This window comes from Seriola aureovittata, chromosome 5 (assembly GCF_021018895.1).
Source record: "Seriola aureovittata isolate HTS-2021-v1 ecotype China chromosome 5, ASM2101889v1, whole genome shotgun sequence".
Classification (NCBI taxonomy): domain Eukaryota; kingdom Metazoa; phylum Chordata; class Actinopteri; order Carangiformes; family Carangidae; genus Seriola; species Seriola aureovittata.
The window spans coordinates 12771141-12790781 of record NC_079368.1 but is presented as its reverse complement, the minus strand read 5'-3'; the positions used below and the strand labels follow the sequence as shown (position 1 = coordinate 12790781).

General features: G+C 44.6%; 1 protein-coding gene across 13 annotated transcripts in view; it reads right to left on the bottom strand.

The window, feature by feature from the left end:
- mef2cb (myocyte enhancer factor 2cb) overlaps window positions 1-19641 on the bottom strand; it is a 74659-nt gene that overhangs the window by 36054 nt on the left and 18964 nt on the right. For 12 of the 13 annotated variants that reach the window (XM_056377133.1, XM_056377139.1, XM_056377141.1 and 9 more), the window contains one exon: window positions 5764-5991. In XM_056377133.1, coding sequence (XP_056233108.1) covers window positions 5764-5817 — 54 coding nt within the window. In that variant the 5' untranslated portion in view covers window positions 5818-5991. Of the gene's footprint in view, window positions 1-5763; window positions 5992-16044; window positions 17060-19641 lie in introns of those variants that run through there. The other variant, XM_056377132.1, reaches the window with a different exon arrangement.

The following is a 19641-nucleotide window of genomic DNA, read 5'->3' as shown; positions in this document are numbered from 1 at the left end:
TTCTCAATTACTTTGGCACATAATGAGCACTAACTCATAGTGAGCATACTGTAGACTCATAGTGACACACAAGCCTGACTTGTTCACCCCTATCCTCCTCCACAACCCCATCCCAAGAGAGATTCAGACATATGTACACACCCCTGTAAACACCTCAGTATGTCACCATCATGTCCCCTTTCAGCGCCTCTTTTTCTCTTTTGAAAAATTTTCGTTTTAATTCCTTTTTACTTTTCTTACATCTTTCACTCGTTATCTTCATTCTACAAATGTATGTTTGTGTATTTATATTAAATTATATGTATGCTGCCACTGGAAAATGGCCAATAAAAGAAAGAAATAATTTCTAAAAATGAGATAATCACTTCTGCGCTACACAATTGACCTGTCACATTTCCTCCAGCAGAAAAGGAGAAAAACGCCCAGGATAAACAGAGGGACGAGAAGAAAGGAGGGATAGTGGCTGATTCTCTGCCACATGGGTGAGAGGGGAGAGAGAAGGAGGGGAGGGAGGAGGAGGAGGAGGAGGAGGAGGGAGAAGAGAGGGGGCGGACGCACAGGAAGCACATTTGTATGCATTTCCTCTCATAACAGGAAGAGGCCAGTGGCTTCCCCTTCACAATGGCTTCGCTTCTGCTTCCCACCTCCTGCCTGCTTCCCTGGGGGAGGAGGAGGTGGAGGAAGAGGAGGAGTGGAGAGACAGGCACCAAAAACTGCTGGTTAGCAAACCAAACATGGCCGCGCATGCAGGGACACACACACACACACACACACACACACACACACACACACACACACAAGCGTTCAAGCACTCACACACACACACACACACACACACAGACACACATAGATGTCAGTCAGCTATGGAGCCGTACAATTTGTCTTGAGACAAACACTTATCCCATTGTCAGGGGCCAAGCAGGAAGACACGGGCTTACGCAAAAGGAATAAGAGGAGCCCAAGACCTGGGCCTGAACTCTGCCTCACAGCCAAAGAAGCTGTTAAGAGGGGTATTACGACAAAAGAGGCTTTGTCCTGCCTCTAATATATGCTATGCTCTTCTCTCTCCTCAAAACCCCACTTATCATCCTTTTTCAGTGTGCCTTCATTATACAGTAGGAACAGGAGGCAGCAGACACCAAACATTTCTTCATTCAGTGTCTAAATCAAAAGTGTCCACTTTGAGTAGATAAAAGCTTATCTGTGAAACTGATGGAGGGCTGTCTTAATTATGCCAATTTTAGTTATAGCTGCATGTCTTAAAATACGTACTAGTTTAGATTGTTGTTCTTACCAGATCTGGTAATTACGTTTCAGCACAGCACTGAAATGGCTGGCTTTGCTCCTTCTCGGTATGTTCCTGTTTATGCTGAAAACCGCAACTGGAAAAGGATATGCCCGCTGACAAAAGAAAGTGGATGTTACATCGCAAGGCCCAAGTTAGTGGCCGGAATGACAAAAATAACTTTGTTGTCATTCATTTGAGGTGGATAACTTTGGTCGTGGCACCATGGGCCATTTTTCACTAAAAAAGAAAAAAAAAATAGATAGATATAAATACACTTTTCCTCTTAAAAGGACCTGATTGGTTTAAATTGATTTTCACATAGATTGTATGTCCCCACACATCTAATTGTTGTAGCGATTTCTGCTGCAAGAAGACCCCATTAACCCCAGTTTTCACTAAATGAAGTCTTCTTATGACGAGCACAACTCAAAATTTGCTTCTACCAGGAGAGGAAAATGGAAAGAAGGTAGAAACATAAAGAAGAAGAGCCTGAGCCAGTCCCTCGAAGTCATTTTTTAGTAAGTAAAAAAAAAAAAGCTAAAACTGTTAAACACATTTTTATAATCAGATAATTGCACATATTTTTGTATTCAAAATTTCTCACATAAATTCTCATTTTAAAAATATTTAAAATGCACATATGTTTAGCGATTAAAAGCCCAAAATAATGAGCCCTATAGTGAACAAAGGAAAGAAATGAGAAGAAGCTCGAAAAGACTTTCTAGTGGGGTGGGGGTGGGGGGGGGGGGGATTAGAGTGAGGTGAGAGAGCAAAATGAACCATGTGAAGAACATGTGAACGAGAAACAAAACAAGGGACAAGTAGAGAAGGCAAAAGAGAATAAAAATACTGCCGAGGGAAGGTGTGAGCTTAGTGAGCCCTTTTCAGGTGAGGTCTCGCAGCGCTGAACATATGACAGAGAGGAGTGCCACTCGCTGTGGTAAAAGAAGGAGATGGTAGAAGGTGGGAAACAGGGAATCAGAGGAGGGGTGCAGGGGTGAGGAGCTACCCTGTGGGCCTCATTATTTTCCTGCTGTTAATTTCACTCGCACATTTTCTCACCCCAGTGCTGTTGATTGGAGAGAAGAATGCTTTGTCGTAGAAACAAAAAGACCCCTTATTTCAGCTGCAGCGCTGCAGTTAAAATGGTGAGGGAAGCGAGCAGACATATGCAGGAAGACATAAAAACATGCATCTTTTTTTTTTTTTTATCTTCTTCCAGCCAAGTATGTGTTAGTGTGACTGTTGTTTGTGGGAGTTGGGAAATCCTGTTGTTTTACTTCCTGTCACTGATGACCTGATGCATGTTTAACCTTTGGCCCTGGGTCTCCTCCCCCTTGGAACCCACATGTCCCACACATACACACAGACTCACACAAACAAGTCATCCTAAATTAAGCCCACTGAGTGTACTGGCTGGAGAGGTAACACTAATTAGAGCCAATTGCAGTAAATTAGTCGATCCCCAAGACCGACTCCAGAGAGATAGATGTGCTTTAGATGTGTTTACAAGCATGTATTTGTCCATGCTGCGTAAACAGGACACTAAATGCACCATATAAGTGTTTGTCTGAGTGTATAATCTGCTATGTATCAAATCTATGTATGAACACACACACCTGTGCATGCATCTTGTACTGTAATGTAGGTGTGCGTGCCTATCTATCTGTGCATGCACATGTATGTGTGTTTGTGTGTGTTTGTGTGTGTGTGTGCGTGTGTGTGTGCGTGCGTGCAAGTTGGGGCAAGAGAGTCTGCTCTCTGTGTGCAGCCCATGAGTTTATGGCACAGGGGGCTCTTTCATGTGCCCGAGGCTGGGAGAGGGTCTGAGTGGTCGGGGGGCTTGGAGCCAGGGCTCACACACTGCTGCCCACTGTCCAGAGCTCCGGGCAGCCAGTCAACGCCAGGGAGGCCTGGTCCTTCTGCCCCTGCTCTGGGGAAGTGTTTCAGGGCCTGGGGGTGGCAGCCCAAAGTGGCCGCCCAGAGAGAGCCAGGCCCTGTGCCCACTATGATGCCGCCGCTGCAGGGAGGGCAGGGGTGGGGAGGCAGTGCAAACCTGTAGGTGGCAAGGTAGCGTTGACAGCCACACAGAGTGGTGCCACTCCAAAGAGGGTTGCAGTATGAAGTGTGTGTGTAAACTCAGGGGAAATGTTACAATAGCTTTATATGGTTATTTTCAAATGAAATAGGTCCTCTATTATACAGCTTTCTGAGCTGTTACTATATAGATAAATAGATATTCATATTGTGTCAATCACATGTAAGTATCACTATATATTTTGTACAAATCAAAAACAATATCAATCTGTTAAACACAGAGGACCACAGATGAGCTTTAAGAAGACAGCAAAACTTTTGAGACATAAAACAGTAAAAGTATGTAAAGAATTTGAGGTTGAAAGAAACACTATACAAACTCCTCTGGTGTTTATTTGGCTTGGGCTCTGGGACATTTCCTCAAAAAGGAAGTGAAAATATGCAAAGCCAAAGCTTCCGTTTTTTTTTTTTTTTCTTTTAAGAAGAAATTTTAAGTTTGCTGTGTCTGTCTGTGTCTCTGTCTTGTGATGTCCGCTTCTACAAAATGCGGTGATGTCATTTATTTAGGCCCTAGGTTGAATGACACTGAAGGCCATGTGGTGTTTTCCACATGACTTGATGACATCATATCCAACGGGATAGTTATTAGATAAAAAAAAAAAAAAAAACAACTAAATAAGTAATCTATCATTTAAGAGATCAAAACAACAAAATCCAGTGATACATTGATTTTCCTTTCCCTGAACCCTTTCTCTCTCCTCCCACTCCTCGCCTCCCTCCTCCTCTCCCTGTAAGTAAAGCCCGGATATCTCAGACATCGATTCCCCTCAGGTGTCCTTCCTGTCTCCCTCTTTCCCTCCTTATCCTCAGGAGCTGGAGTGCTTGGTGCAACTGGCGGGCCCAGTCTAAGGTGGGATGAGAGAGAAGGGCTGAGATAACAGTAAGGAGGAAGTGTGGGTGCTGCTGCAACACGATAGCTTCAGTCCTCATCTAAAACTCTGTGACCTCCTCCTTGCTCTTGCTCCGGCTCTCTGTCTGTCTGCCTGTCTCGCTTTCAATAACAAAATACATGGCTTAGAATATGACCAAACACTGTCACACACCCTCGCCGCTACATCTGTGACTTTGAAGGCACCATGTGTCTAAGGTGAGCCTGCCGTGTGTCAGTAAAGTCCTGTAATTACTAGAAGTTTCTTCTTTATCTCAGGTGCCCTCGCTTTCTCACTCCCTTCTCAGTATTCTCTTGTTACTTGGCATCACATTCATTGAGATCTGTCAGGACAGCGGTCAAAATCTGCCTCAATTACTCCTCCAGTATGGCCCAATCGATTCGGGGAGCCTCTTTATGTCACTTTATTCTGGCCACAAATGACTGTGTCTGATAAAGCGCGCTGTGAGAAATAGTTGCGGAGCGTTACTGTGGATGTCAGACGAGGCAAAAGCAATGAAGCGCGCCTGTGTTCAGACAAGGTGTGTGTGCCTGCGTGTGTTTGACCTGTGATCCAGGGGCCACATTTACAGCGTATGGATCCAATTGGGCTGCCAGGAAGCTGACAAAGTGTCAGTGGTCAGTCGTGCCACAGGAAGTGATCGATTGTGGGCCTCGGGGGCAGTGAGGGAGCTCTGTCTCTATCTATTTCCTGCCACAGAGCGTAGCGTCTGCTTGAATCACGCCGTCCACAATTTATAATGTCTCTCTCAAATACTGCCAGCTGTTGTTCAAAAGTGTCTTGCAAGAATTCCTTTATTGTTCGGTAGCTGTATTTATCTTTCAAATTACTGAGTTACTGATTTAAAGAGTAACTTTTGTGCTAGGCAGAGGAAAGCTACAGGAGTTAGTGATTTAGCTCAAGAAATATACTGCTTCTTTGTTTGTTTCATCTCCACCCTGTTGGCCCAGGCCAGTGTGTCACTTCAGACCATCCCATCTCTGTTTGGTTGTTTGTTTATATTTTCTCCCACCTTGATTCTCTAGTGCTACCACCCTCTGCCCGGTAATATTCCACTGCGCAGTGAGCTAAACCGGGTGGCATGGTGTGAGAGGTTGGGTGTGTGAAGGGTGCTTCAGCTGTGTGGAGTGCCCCCCCCCCCCCCCCGATTGGGCACTGATATGCAGAATTGATTTTGGAGAATTAAAAATGTTCTTATGCAATTAAGTTTTATGAAACATGGTCCTGCTATCCTCACACTCGTTTGTTAGATTGAGGAGAAACAAACCCGCCATTATGGGCCAATGGAACTCTTCCACCCAAAGCAATAACTGAGCTTTCCCCGCACACACTCCTCTGTCCCCCAGTTCACATATTGCCCGGATTCCCAGAAGACCTTCATTGTTGAGGGCTATGTGGGGTGTAGGGTGTTTCTCCTTCCTCCCACCTCCAACCCCCCCTCTCTCCCACCCTCATACTCATCCATCCTCCCATCCCCCAGGGACTTACCTGTCTGTTGCGTTCATCCATAATCCGCGTGATCTGAATCTTTTTCCTCCCCATCGTCCCCGTCTCTTTCTTTCTCTCCTCTTTCTAAAGAACTTTATGCTTTCTTTTCTCTCCTCTTTCGTCTTCTTTCTCTTCTTCTTTCCCTTCACTCTTCTGCTCTTCCTTTATCTGTCTCTTTTTTCTGCTTTCTATTTGTTCCAATCAACTCAAAGATTCCAGCATCCGTACCTGCAAGAAAGTAAAGGGGGGAGGGGGAGGAGAGGATGAGCATTAAATGAAATGAAATATGGCAAAATACTGAGAGAAAAAATTATAAAAGTGGCATCATGGCAGCCACAAGGGAGGGTGAAGAAAGACAAAGAATCTGTCAACAATGTTGTGAGAACCGCTGTGTTTTTCACTGTCGATATCATGCAAATCAGTTTTTGCATTTTTTTCCCAGGCACCGACTATGAGAGGAGACAGCGCTGTCAGGATCTCGCCTCGTTCACAGAGAGTTTGACAGTGTTTTGGAAGTGCCGCTAACTTAAACGCTCTAATCACCAACACTGTAACATTACCTCCAGACTGAGAAATACATTTTGTTTCTTCCCACGAAACTGCACTGTATTGACAGTGGAGCTGCCAGACACAGCTTTTTCTACTCTATCTGCAGCTCATCTCCAAAATGGCAGGCGTGAGTCGCAGGATAGAATACAGATGTAAAACCGAGCTCAGTCTCGCCACGTTCTGGCAAAACAAAGCCAAAAGAAAAAGAAGAAGAAAAAAAAAAAAAATGCCAAGAGTGAGCTTTTGAAACATAGTAAGAGGACGTTTCTTGGAGACAGAAATCAAATAAAATTCCAGCATGAACTTAATCCAGCTGAAGATACTGCATGTCAGTGAGTGCATCTGAGGAGATTCTGAACCAATGCACTTGTGCTTGTGCATGAACAGTTTAGTGTGTGTGTGTGTCTGTGTGTGTGTGTGTGTGTGTGTGTGTGTGTATGTGTGTGTGTGTACCTGTGTTTCATGAGTGGAGGCCAGCAACTGATGAGCTGGACTGCATGTGCGAAGACGAAAGCTTGCGCTCCAAAAAGTTTGCGTGAGTGAGCGCCTGTGTGTCCGTGTGTGTGCATGTGCATGTGTGTGTGTGTGTGTGTTCGTGTGTGAGCTTGGCTAAGCCAGAGCTCCGGTGCATCTCTCCAGAGTGCTAAAGTAGGCCAACCCAATCTATCTCAGGGAGGAGCAGAAGAACTGTTGTTGTGTTTTCTTTTGACAGTAGAGGTGATAACGTCCCTCGTTATGCAAATGAGCATCCCATTATTTAAGCTCAGTGCAATGCAGGGGAGCTGTCAGCGCCGTCACATAAAAAAAATCTTCCATCTACCCTGCCTTTTTTTTCTCTACTTTCCCCTTCTTCTCTCTTCTCTCCTTTCTGAACCAGATTTCCGGCACCTGGCAGCACAAGCATCAGACATTGATGTGGAAGACGACACCGCATCACCAAAAGACATGTCAGTCTCAGTCTCTCTCTCTATCACTCTCTCTCTTCTCTCATACACCCTTGCTCTCTTCCTCGCTCTCTCAGATTCTCTCCGTTGCACGCTCCCACACACATACATGCACATTGTAATGCACTTCCTTTCCCCTTCTTTCTGTTTTTTTTTTTTTTCTTCCCTAACCTGAATCCATGTATTTATTGAGTAACATGCATGAGAAAGCACAAGAAAGCTCTAAACCCCTGAGGTGAGTGCAGCACATTTCTATGCACTTGACCTCTTTGTGCTAGAGAGTAGGACATTGATAATGAAAGTGCGTAATAGGGACATCCAGGCATACTTGTAATAGTGACAGACCAAGGCCTGTAGCAGTAGTGCAGAACTGTAGATTTGCGCCAGATAACACATTTTGAGTACTACCTGCTCAAAATCTATACTACAGTACTGATAAGTTTAATCAGTGCTACAACTAGTGTGCCTTCCGAATCAGTACGCAAAACACACATTTTCTAAACATATTTAGTTTTCAAGAAATAACGTCACATTGACTATTATGTATTTCATGAGATTCTCTGCCGAAAACTTCCATCGCACAAAAATGTAAAACAAAGTGACACAATACATTTTGAACAATGATGAAAATGCATGACAAAAAACTTCCTGAGTTGATGGTTTGGAATACGCCCACTTATGGAAGAAATGAGATACGAACATAAATGCATCATTTGGCAGTTAGGACAGCAGCCGGACTGCACCATCATAATAATAACAAGATCTAAAATAACTCTGTGGCAGCTCTGAAGAGGCTATCCAAAACATTTTAGCATTGCTCTGCGCAAACACACCCATCCATAGACAGAAAAACAAAGAGCTGCCCTCTGGAAGAAAACAAAGAGGGATGTTGTCAGACAAACTAGGATTACAAGCCAACACTAAGGCGCTTGGCACAAGACAGCCAGACAAGGATATCAATCAAGCCAGCGCACCTCAATCACAGGCTGACAGCATCATCCCCTCCCAGTCTTTGTGCTCAACACTACCCAGCCCAGGCATTGCTCCAAACAAGGAGGCGTTACCTCTGTGATCCCTGCCTTCTGGCCTCCACCTCCTCCTCATTCCTCCCACAGCTCACTGAGCAGAACTGAACCTCTCAATGTCAACACCCGCTGGGGCAACACCTTAGGCCTTACGTAACATTAACGCTAAGACTAAGCCCGTGTCCTGAACATTTAATCCCTGCATTTGGCTCCCAGCACCAGCCAGCGCTCCCTGAGGTGAGGATCTGCTGCCGCTTAGCCCCGTGCCTCCCCGCCTCAGCACCACCCCCACCCCCCCCACCCCCTCCGATCCCTTCTCACTCTTGCCTCCTCTACCTCCTCCTACACAACGACAAAAGTTCCCTTCCCTCCGTCCCCACTTCTCTACAACCCCCCCTCCTGCCACCATCCCCCTCTCTTCCTCACACCCGCCCCCGTCCCATATGAATGCCAGGCACAGGCAGCTCCTGGATAAGAACTGAGTGCCCACCTCCTCATCAGGCTCCCTTCCCTCTCCTTCTTCCCTCGTGGTGAACAGAGCATCAGTTAACAGATTACCACTGAATCACTCAATCCAATTAAGCCTCATGACGCCAAGACAGTGAAGTGGAGGGAAACGCGAGAAACAAGCACGGCTTAGTGAACATGGTCAAGTGGCAGAGGGCAGTAATCCTCAGCAGGAATTTTTCACAAGCGACTGACAGTTGACCTTGAGAGGGCTACAGAGGTGAGAAAGTAACAGGAGGAGAAATGAAGACACGTAGTGCGAGATAGAAGAAAGAACTAACAAGCTTGTACACATTAAGCCAATTTACTAATCCCAAAGTAAGTCGTAGGGAAAGAGGGAATGAGCTGCGGAAAATGAAGAATACACAAAAAAATGTCTTTATCTTCTCTGTGGAGTCCGACTAATGCCATGCCTGCGTTCACACTAGGCTGGTAACTGGAAGGAGACCGGAGCAGGCGACTGCTGAGGTCAGAGAGCACATCGGCTTCAAGCAGGCAGAAGGACAATGGGTGCTCCTCTGCTCACTTTTATATCCTGGGTCCTAACTCTCTGTGCCATGAGTTGGAGAGGTGACAATGAAAGAGACGGAGAGCAGAGGGAGGAAAAAACAGAGAAATGGAGAGAAGAGAGGGAAATGGAGTGAAGCATAAAGAGGAATCTTTTGAACAGGCACCAGGCCTCTCCAGGGGGAGGGGAAGAGCTGTACCCACGACCCTCCCATCTGTTAAGCAGACGGACGGAGAGAGAGGGAGAGAGAGGGGGATGAAGGTTGGGGGAGGATGGGAGAGATAGGGAGGGAGCAGCGATTCAGCACATAGATCTAATGAGCATTCCCTCTCTCTCTCTCTCTCTCTCTCTCTCTGTGTCTCAGAAGTGGAGCTGAGAGGACGATGAGAACATATACACTCAGTGCACCACAAGGCTTGATTCTAGGTCGCCTCTCTCCCAAGTGTTTAGTCACTAAAAACTAATATACAGCACATGGCGCTTTTTCACATTCTAATAGACGGTCTGTAGGGTGCTTGTTAATGTGGCTTTGTTATTCAGGACAGACACTGAAGACGACTCCTTTAAATCAAGGGGGCGACAAAAAGAGGAACTTTACCTTGACTCATACTCAGGACTGATTTGTCACATTGAAAGATTGCTGCAGAGTTCTGTTTGTGACCCGGGAGAAGGGGCATGAAAGCAAATGAGAAATAAGAAATACGCACGAATATGAGTTCCAAGAACAACAATTAGGCGCATGTAGCCACCATTCGGAGAATTGTTAGGGAAAAATGTTAAAAACGAAAGCGCCACTGCAAATGCAACATGTGGAGAATCTGCTGATGCTGATACTCTCAAATCCTAATTCTACATGTTGTAGCAAATTGGGGAAGGTGATTTATCGTGACAGGATTGGCGATGTTTTTCCAAGAAACCCCACCTCGGCAGCACAGCCTCAGCTCATGGTACATCTGCAACACATTTGGTAATAGCATGTGTCCTGAAAAAAATATGTATATAACGCCAGTATCCCCTATCCTCCTAGGAAATGTGGTTGTAAGGATTTGAAATAACATATTACACTGCAGTAAGTAAACCTTTTAGGAGGTGTATGGTACATTAAATAAACGCTCTCTCTTTTTAAATAAACTCCCATTTCCTTGAAGAGCAGGACGAAAAAAAAAGCGCTTTAATATAGTTTTCCAAATACAATCCGAATGTCAGTACACACTCGGTGCTCCATTTTCACTTGAGCATTTCTGTCATGTAGATTTTTTTTTCCCTCAAGAACATAATTTTTTTTTCAGAGTAGATTGTAGATTTTTGGAGGTTTCTTCTTTGTGTTTATTTTTTTTCTGTTGCTATGTGCACATGTGCCTGTACACATGTGGATGTGTTTGTGTGTGCATGCATGTGTGTGTGTGTCTGTGCTTTTGATTTGGAAATAGTGGCACACAGCACTTTATCTCCTGTAAGGACGGATGGAGATGTACCAGCAGAAATGAGAGGAGGGGAAGGATCAAGCGAAGGAGCGAGTCGATGGCCAGGCAGGATGGGAACAGAAAAATGTGTATCAGTTCTCATTGTGCCTCTAATGTCATTACAGGCAGTGACTCCTCTATGTGGCACGCCGCACTCCCCATCTGTCAGAGCGAGATAGGCAGGGTGACGAATGGCTATCACTGCTACTTCCTTCAACCCCCACCGCCCCCACCCGCCCCACTCTAATGTCTGTATCTTTTTGGAGTGCTGGGGGAGAAGAGTGACCTAAACCTGGGCGGTAGCCCATGCGTAGGTGGGCCTCTATGCCTCTGAATCTCAGCAGATATTAGGGCTAATTTAACATGTTAGCAGCTAAAGAGATTAGCAACATGTACATCTGGGGATTAGAGTGATAGTGGTGGATCATCTTATAATGTGTTCATTCCTTTTTTCGCAGTGAGCATTATAGCTAAACTTGAATTTGAGAAGCTGCGGTGTGTGTGTGTGTGTGTTCTTATGTGTGTGTTGGAGGATATGTCTTCACCTGTCTCTCTCTATTAGCTCATGGTTTAGTTGGATCATTAGCGAGACAGAGACAGTTTCACATGTATTCTATTTTCAATCTCTATGTGCCTTAGAACTGAGACACCTGTCTATTGACAGGGAGGAAAGTGAGCCAATAGCCTGTGGTTGGCACCAGGTTTATAAGTGTGATTGACATTATGGAACAAAGTGTATTGTTATAAGTAGCAGCTCTAGATGAGCTCTCTATTCCTTGCCAACCCCAGTTCAACCAATTTCTCAACTTAAAACTTCATACTTCAACTTTAAACTTAATTGATTTTCAAACTAATGAGACTCTGCCAGCGCTGTTTCCCCTCTTATCCCTCAATCCAACAGCTCTGCCCCCCGGGTCTTGGAGGACAGAAAGACAGGAAACACACACACACACACACACGCACATGGTGCTCAGCGGAAGGATGTGACATCAGCAGGCACAGACAATCAAAGGTGCTAAAGGTGCTTCCTTCACCAAATCACTCACATGTTAACAGAGCAGGATTCAAAACCAAATCACCACTCTCCCCTTTTATCCCCAACGGTAAATGACGAGAGCAAATAAACAAAAGCAAAACATTTTCTGAATATGAAATACTTTAGGCCTTAAATTGAGTTTCCTGATACATACATTTTAATTTATATGATTTTGAACTGGACTCCTAATCTAAAAGAGAAAAAAAAAATTGCGAAATCTTTTGCCATGAACCAGCAGACACATTGTGAAAATACTGACTGTGAAACTGGGTTGAAAAATATTTGTTTATTCTGCTCTAATATAAATTCTATAAACTTTTAAATTAATTTAAGATACTGAACTTTAAAAAAAAATGTTTTATAAGTTCTTCAGCAACACATCCCTGTGATGTGGGTTGCACAATATGAAATTACAGTATCAACAAGAAAAGTATTTTTTATACTTTTTACTTCCAATTCATGGAGCGTTATATCCGCAAAGATTTCCATCCCAACAGCAATCAAACCATCTCTAAACTAAATTACATTGCTTCCATTGAAGAGCAATTAGAGGAAACTCACCTGTCTTCAAAATGCCTAAGAACAGACGCATTACTTTTAATGTTCCAGCTTTTCATATTAAATGTAGTTATATAAAATGGTCATATACTTTAGTTATATGTATATATGGCTTTTTAATTGTGAATTCAAGCACTAAAAAAGCTTATTTAATTGTTCAACATTCGAGAATCCACTTAGTTAAATGTTCCTAGATTTACATATTTTATTGTGTGTGAAAAGCTGTGCCTGCTGCTTTGTCATATCAGGTAATCATAATGAGCGGGTGGAAATGGAGGCAGAAGAGAGCGTAGCCCTGCCCTTCGTTTGGGCAGCTGCACGTCTCACTCAGCACCAGTAAACAGGGGCCCGCAACGGAGATAGGTAGCCATCCGTCACAGCCAGTATGGAGACAGGTGAGAGCCATCTTTCCATAGCCCATTGCTGACTTCCCCAAGGACAAAATGACTTGACACAATGTGTCAACCCCCCTCTTTGAAAGGAGGCCAAGGGCTGTAAAGCCGCAGCTGCTAGGCCAAAGGCAGATGAGCAAGAGGGCACACGTAAAAAAAGCGAGGCGAAGCTCGACCGGGAAAGGGAGTAGGAGTAGCCTTCATGGTTAAAAAGGCAATCCCTGTCGACTGTCAGCAGCTTTTTGTTGTGACAATGGCTTATATAGCCATGAGTAATAAACAAATAAACTTAGCGGACCGCAATGACAAACTTGCCACACACATACCCTTGTGCCAAGCTGGAAAAAAAAATGGTATCAGAAAAAAAGGGGAAGAAAAGAAAAAGCAGAAGCAAAGGCGAGCCACAATTTGGAGAGGCCCCGGAAAGGCTGGAATGAATCACCATTTAGTGCATTCAGTCTTTCCATGGCATGAGCATAAGGAGGGGCAATGGACGCATTCAAGGATGAAGCAGAGATAGAAAAGATATCAGAGGGAAAAAAAAGAATCAACTTAATAGAGGTGACAGTACAAGGTGGAGACAGAGTGGAGCTTGTGCAGAGGGGACAAAACCGAGAGGTGCTGAAATGGTTTTGAATATGGAAGTGGTGCAGATTGTGGTGATACACACATCTGATGTTTAAACATAAATAACCCCGCTTAAGTTTCACTTTATCAACACTGTCACATTTTCTTTCACTTCTTCCTCTCTCTCTCTCTCTCCTTCTCTCTCTCTCTCCCTCTCTCTCTCCCTCTCTTTCCAGTCATCTTAAAGTCATTTACAAAGCTCTGCCGCAGGTCATGTTTTCCAGTGAGTGTAAACCACTGTCTCAATTCACATGCTGCCCTGTGCTCCGCAGGACCCAGGTGTAACCAACTGTTGGCAGTGAAGGGACAGGAACAGAAAATGAACACACAGCGCATGAACTGATCACACACTCACAAGTTTATCTATAGGTGCACAGATATCAGTCATTCCCTGCTCATCTATTATGTTCATAAAACGAGTCGCACCGTAATGAACAATGAACCAATGCCGGGGAATTGCTGTATAAACCCTTCGATGAGTGTTTGCAGCCCCCACAGGAACAGCCGGGAGTCATGTCACTAAGAACACAAAGCACTGACATATTCACCCAATTATGTTCCCCGCCGAGTATGACAATGTCTCAGGATGTTAGCAATGTTCTCCAGTGGGGGGGAGAAGGGCAGAGAGTGTGTGCGTGCGCGCGTGTGTGTGTGTGTGTGTGTGTGTGTGTGTGTGTGTGTGTGTGTGCGTGTTTTCATGTCAGAGGTTTGAAAATGAGGCTAAGGACTCTTTGCTGCATGGGCCACACTTGCTTATGTTCAAGCACAGTAAACTTCACAGTAGTCGCATTGCCCTCGCTCCCCTTCTCACCACCCCACACTGTATCAACACCAGACATCATGGTTAAGACGATCCACTGATGATTTCATCACACCCCCAACCCCTCTTTACTCTTTCTCTTTTCCACAGCATTCTAATCACCCTAATTAAAAGCTTTGTTCATTTAGAAATCTCTGATGACAATTTGTTTCACTCTACCCTACAGCAGTGGTGGCTGTGAAGAGAGGAGAATTAAATTTGATCTTCTGACAGCAATTATTAAATGCTCCCTCCTGGCCTCAATTAAGGCCTGCAGGCTAACGCTAACATGGCTAACCCTCATGCAACCACGAGGTGCCGGCTCACTTCCTTTTTCTTCATCAGCTTCATTTTGTCATCCTTTTCAGCATGTATGTGTGTGTGTGTGTGTGTGTGTGTGCATGTCTGTTTGTGTGTGTGTATCTATGCATGTCTGTCAACTCCGCGGGTGTGGAAATGCGTGCTTGTTTCTGTGTCGTTATCTATTGTGCGTACTTGCTGATGGGAAGAGGTAAATAAAAGTATTTCCCTTTTCGATTGGGTTTGTTGCAACTAAGTCAGCATGTGGGCAATGGAAGACCTACAGGGAAGTAGTGGAATTTACTATTTTTCCTTCTCTCACTTGATCAGCAAGTTTGGATTCCAAAATGATACTATTACGTCAGGTGATTATTTTTAAGTTGGGACCACAACAAGCAAAAACTGAAGCTTCTAAATTGGTAACATCCTTTCTCCTCTCTACTTCTCTACTGTGAAGAGTGTGGTGACGGCCTCAACTTATTTAAAGCACATAAAAATCAATAAAACAGTCATAATTATCATGTATCACACAGGGCACCCTCAGGGTCAGGTTCAGCTGTGTATGTGTCTTAAAGGGACAAAATTAACCCTTAAAAAGCTGCTAAAAATTGAAGAGAGTGAGCACTCTAAACAACACTGCCTCTCCCTGTTGTGACACCCCAACAGCAGCACATGTCATGGTCGCAGCCTTGCTGAGCTGAAGTGAGAGCCACAGCTCTGCTTTGAGTCTATGCACAGCAAGTGGGTAATTTGCAGAGAAGTAGAAGGTTGCACACTTCAACAAGGATGTCCTTCATAGATTCGACCTTCTGTTTTTTCTTTTCTTTTTTTCTTTTTTTTTTTCTCCTTCGGTCCCTGTGCTCTGCTAGGAAACCGAGTAACCTAGATCGTAGAGTAGGGAGAGAGAGGGATTGTGACAGAGAAAGAGAGTCAGAGACTGAGCTGAAGAAGCAGTGGGATAGATTGAAGGTAGACAGAGTCAGACTTTGACACCCCACCAAAAAAAAGAAAAAAACTCTACTAGAATGATGTCATGTTCACTCCTCTTTTTTTCTGGTTACCACAAGCTGATTGTGCTGATTATTGGTGAGCATTGTTTCCCTGTTGACGCTGCGCATCATTAAACAGAGATTGTTCCACTGTTAGTGTTTGTTTAAGCAAGGGTGGTATAATGTTTCCAGGCACTGTCTCTTCACCACAAACGCGCATGTGCACACACACACACACACACACACACACACACACAACATAAACCTGATATGCAAGTTGTATGCTCTGCATCTATAATTTATGTTACCTCTGTGCTTTGTTTCAAGTCAGATTTAGGTGCTTTCAAACATAAAGAAAAGCCAACAAAATCAAAAAGCAATATATATTGGAAACTTTCTCAATCTCTGTTATGAAAAATGGATGTAACACATATAAAAATATGAATCTTTTTCAGCACATAGCATGAACTCTTCTACGCTCACAGTGCTTTACAGTTCCCAGAGGAGGGCTGGTGGGGTGTGGGCTGTATGAGGCGAAGGTTTGCACGGAGTGTGGAAGGCGTGTGGCGGCATACGGTACCTACAGATCAGCCTCTGTTTAGGGGAGTGGCCCCACCAAGGCCAGAGCCGGGCCAGACCCAGTCCAAGCCTCTCATTAGTCATCGGCTGGGTGCCGCTTTCCTTTTTGGAGTGGTTAAGGGGGAACCGGCGAGGGTCTGGCAGTTCCACTGTACTCCACTCCCAGCACCATCACAACCCGACCTCATCAAAGCGAGCGCTCGTAATTTGTCACAGAAAGCAGCCAATTAACATATGTTAAGGGAGGAGGGAGGACGAGAAAAAGGGAGGAGAGGAGGGGAGGGTGAGTGAAAAAAGATAGCGTATGATTAAAGAGTCTGCACAGCTGCACAAAATCAAGATGGCAAAGAGAGGTTTGAAAGAGACCTCAGACCCAGTAATCTGATAAAGCTTACTGTTACTTAACCCCCATAAGCAAGAGAGAGAGAGAGAGAGAGAGGGAGAAGGAGAGAGGGGGGGAGAATGAAATAATAGAGACAAACAAATATTAAATTACTGCTGTGAAGCTACAAGCTTTGGCAGAATGCCTATGCTCTCAATATGTGGCTACAGTGAAGGCCACTGTATCACACGGACATGACCCCTCTTGCCAAAGCACTACTGCTGTTTGACCACGCTCTATTTTTAGCTCAGCGCTCACCATTGTGCTTGACGTAGTTCACAGTTATGCTAAAATCTGCCAGGAGCTTCTATTTTTTTTTTTTTTTTCTTACTTTTTCTTATCCCAAAATTTGAACGCCTGGTGCACCGCAGCAATTTAGCTCCTTTTTCTCATAAAACAAAAAGGTAGGTTTTTCATTTATTTTTCTGTCATAAAGTCTCAGACAAGTTGCTTACATTCTGACTTGTTTGTTTGCTTTCAAATTCTTGTTCCTCATGGTTGGTTTTTAACATGCAGTGTGTGGTTTATTTATGCATGTGCGTACACCTGTGTGTGTGTGTGTGTGTGTGTGTGTGTGTGTGTGTGTGTGTGTGCATTTATGTGTCTCTTATTGTTGATGTTGTTGTAGGAACATCTTGTGAAGTGAGTTGTGTGATATCTTGCCTTGTTGTTGGATACGGTGGCAGGCTGAATGCATTAGCAGTGCACGCCGATGCCATTCTGTGTTCTGTTGTCTCTCAGCCACCTCTGCCTTGTCTCTCTACAGCGACTGATCACACGGGCTGACAAGCAAGTTTGGGTCTTCGTCTGCTGCGCCATCCTTCGCTACGTGGGCTGCGACTCTTTCAGTGAGCAAAATAAGAGAGGCGGGGAGGAAGCTTTAAACAAATTTGAGTGATTTTGGAATTGTACGTCAAGTCGTGGGGAAATCCCCCGAATAAAAAGGGAGAAAACTTGAACAACAATTTTGTATTCCTAATACAGTTATTTGAAAATAATATAAATAATAATAATAATTATTATTGTTATTATTAGTACTAGTAATAGTGGTTTTATTAAACGAAAGTTATTTTGACTGAATGGGTGAAAATGGAAAGTAAAACCACAAACTGCTGACAGAAAAGCATTCCCTACACTATATATAAATCATGACATGTTTCTTTTTTCCTCCTCTTCCTCTCTCTTGCACTCTTATCCTTACCATCAAGCATCAATCGTTATTTATTTATTTTCCCTATTTGGGAAGTAAAGGGCTAGAGTGGAGAAGTGGAGGAGTGAAGGAGTGGGGGATGGAGAGACGGCGGACAGAGGGGGCGGCGGCAAGTTGTGTTTGGTTCACAAGGCTCGCTGCTTGGCTGAATTTTTCTCTTCTCTTCTTCTCTGTGTTGCGAGCTGGTGGTTCAGTGAAGGACCTGGCTGCCTGGAGTTCCCCCCCCCCCCCCCCCCCACTCAAATCCCTCTGCTGCGAGCACAGCTGCACCGTTCACATAACCTCGCCTGCCCCCTCCTACTCCCCCACCACCACCACCACCACCACCACCACCCGCCACCCCCAGCTAATGATAGCAGAGCACGTCCCCTCCACAAGGCAACAGCTTTTTCCACTTCATGTACATACACACAAACTTGGCACACATACACACAAGAAGCATCGGGACACACGCACACAAACTAGTGGGCACATCATATCCCCTTTCCTTCTCTTGGTTCCTTCCCTTCATTTTTTCTCATATCATTCAAATTTTTCCCCTTCTCCTCACCCTGAGAAAAATCCCCTGGTCTTATGACCCAAGGAAGGCCTGAGAACATTTGCCCCCCCTACACACATTCTCTCACACACTCACACACACACACACACACACACACACACACACACACACACACACACACACACACACACACTTAGCCCACCCCTCCAACTGCAAACTCCCCGTTTTTCTCCCTCTGTACAACTCTGCACAGCAAGTGACCTGCATCACAGCTGTGTGTGGGAATTCGTATGGGTGGGTGTGTTTGTAGGAGGGTTGAGTGAATATATGTGCATGCACATACCTGCGCACGTCAGTGCTCACACTGCATATGCTGCGTTACTGCATGTGTTATACATTTACTTTAAGTACATATTTCTGTTGCATGTGTGCGTGTGTGTGTGTGTGTGTGTGTTTCTATGTTAGCAGAGGAGGAGGGAGGTGAGGGCAGCTCTGGGCTTCTGCTGTGCCTACTGTGCATTATCCCAAATAAACAACTCATTACACGTGTACTTAACCAAGGGGAGCTGGCGAGCAGTGGAAGCTAATCCCCGTTATCGTTCCCACCGTTTCTCTTCCGATTAGACTACAGGGAAGAGGAGCCCAAGAAGGTAGGCTGTTCAGTGCAGGAGGAGGAAGAGTGGAGGAGGCGAAAGGGAGAGAGAAGAAAGAAAAGCATTTGAGTTAACTTCCCACAAGTGCCTTTCTTACTTATAGTATCCTTTCTCACTCTATCTTTCTCTCTCCCTCTCCCGCTACCCTCTTGCCTTCTCTCCTTCCTTCTCCCTGTGGATTTTGCACTGCTCTTCCTTGTTTTCGACCATCTCTCAGAACTGGGTCATCGACAGACTGTGCGGCAGCATTTTGAAGAACATGGGAGGGAAAAAAAAGCGTGTTCTTTCTATGAGAACAATCCAAGGCTTCTTTAACAAGTAGCCCGCTTATCAAATTAAGCTGTCAAAAGCACATTAATAACAGGCAGCACAATTCCCTTCACAGAGAAGGGGGGGGGGGGGGGGGGGGCGCATTCAAAAAAAAAAGAAAAAAGAAAAGAATGATTTCTCGTACGCTGTGTAAAGACACAGTCCACCAAGGGCAGTAAAGCTTTTCAAAGATTTCTCCCTCCCTCTCTTTCTGTCCCACTCTTAATATGATTACGGGGCCTCTATTGTGAGGGGCCAAGATGTGCAGAGTGCCACTCATTTAGAGGGTGAACAATATCTTGAGCTAAGACTAGGATGCAGCAAGGATGATGCTCATATTTAAATGAATTACAGGCTTTACGTAGACTGTTTTTCCACTTTATACTAGACACACTCAAACACTTGTGCTTGGGTGACAGTTAAACAGATAGAGGAGCATCTCACGGTGAAAATATAGACTCAAGAACAAATAATTAGATGGTTCAATGAAGGACTATGATGCCTGGTAGAGGATAGGCTGTTATCTGCCCACATAAGTGACACATTTAA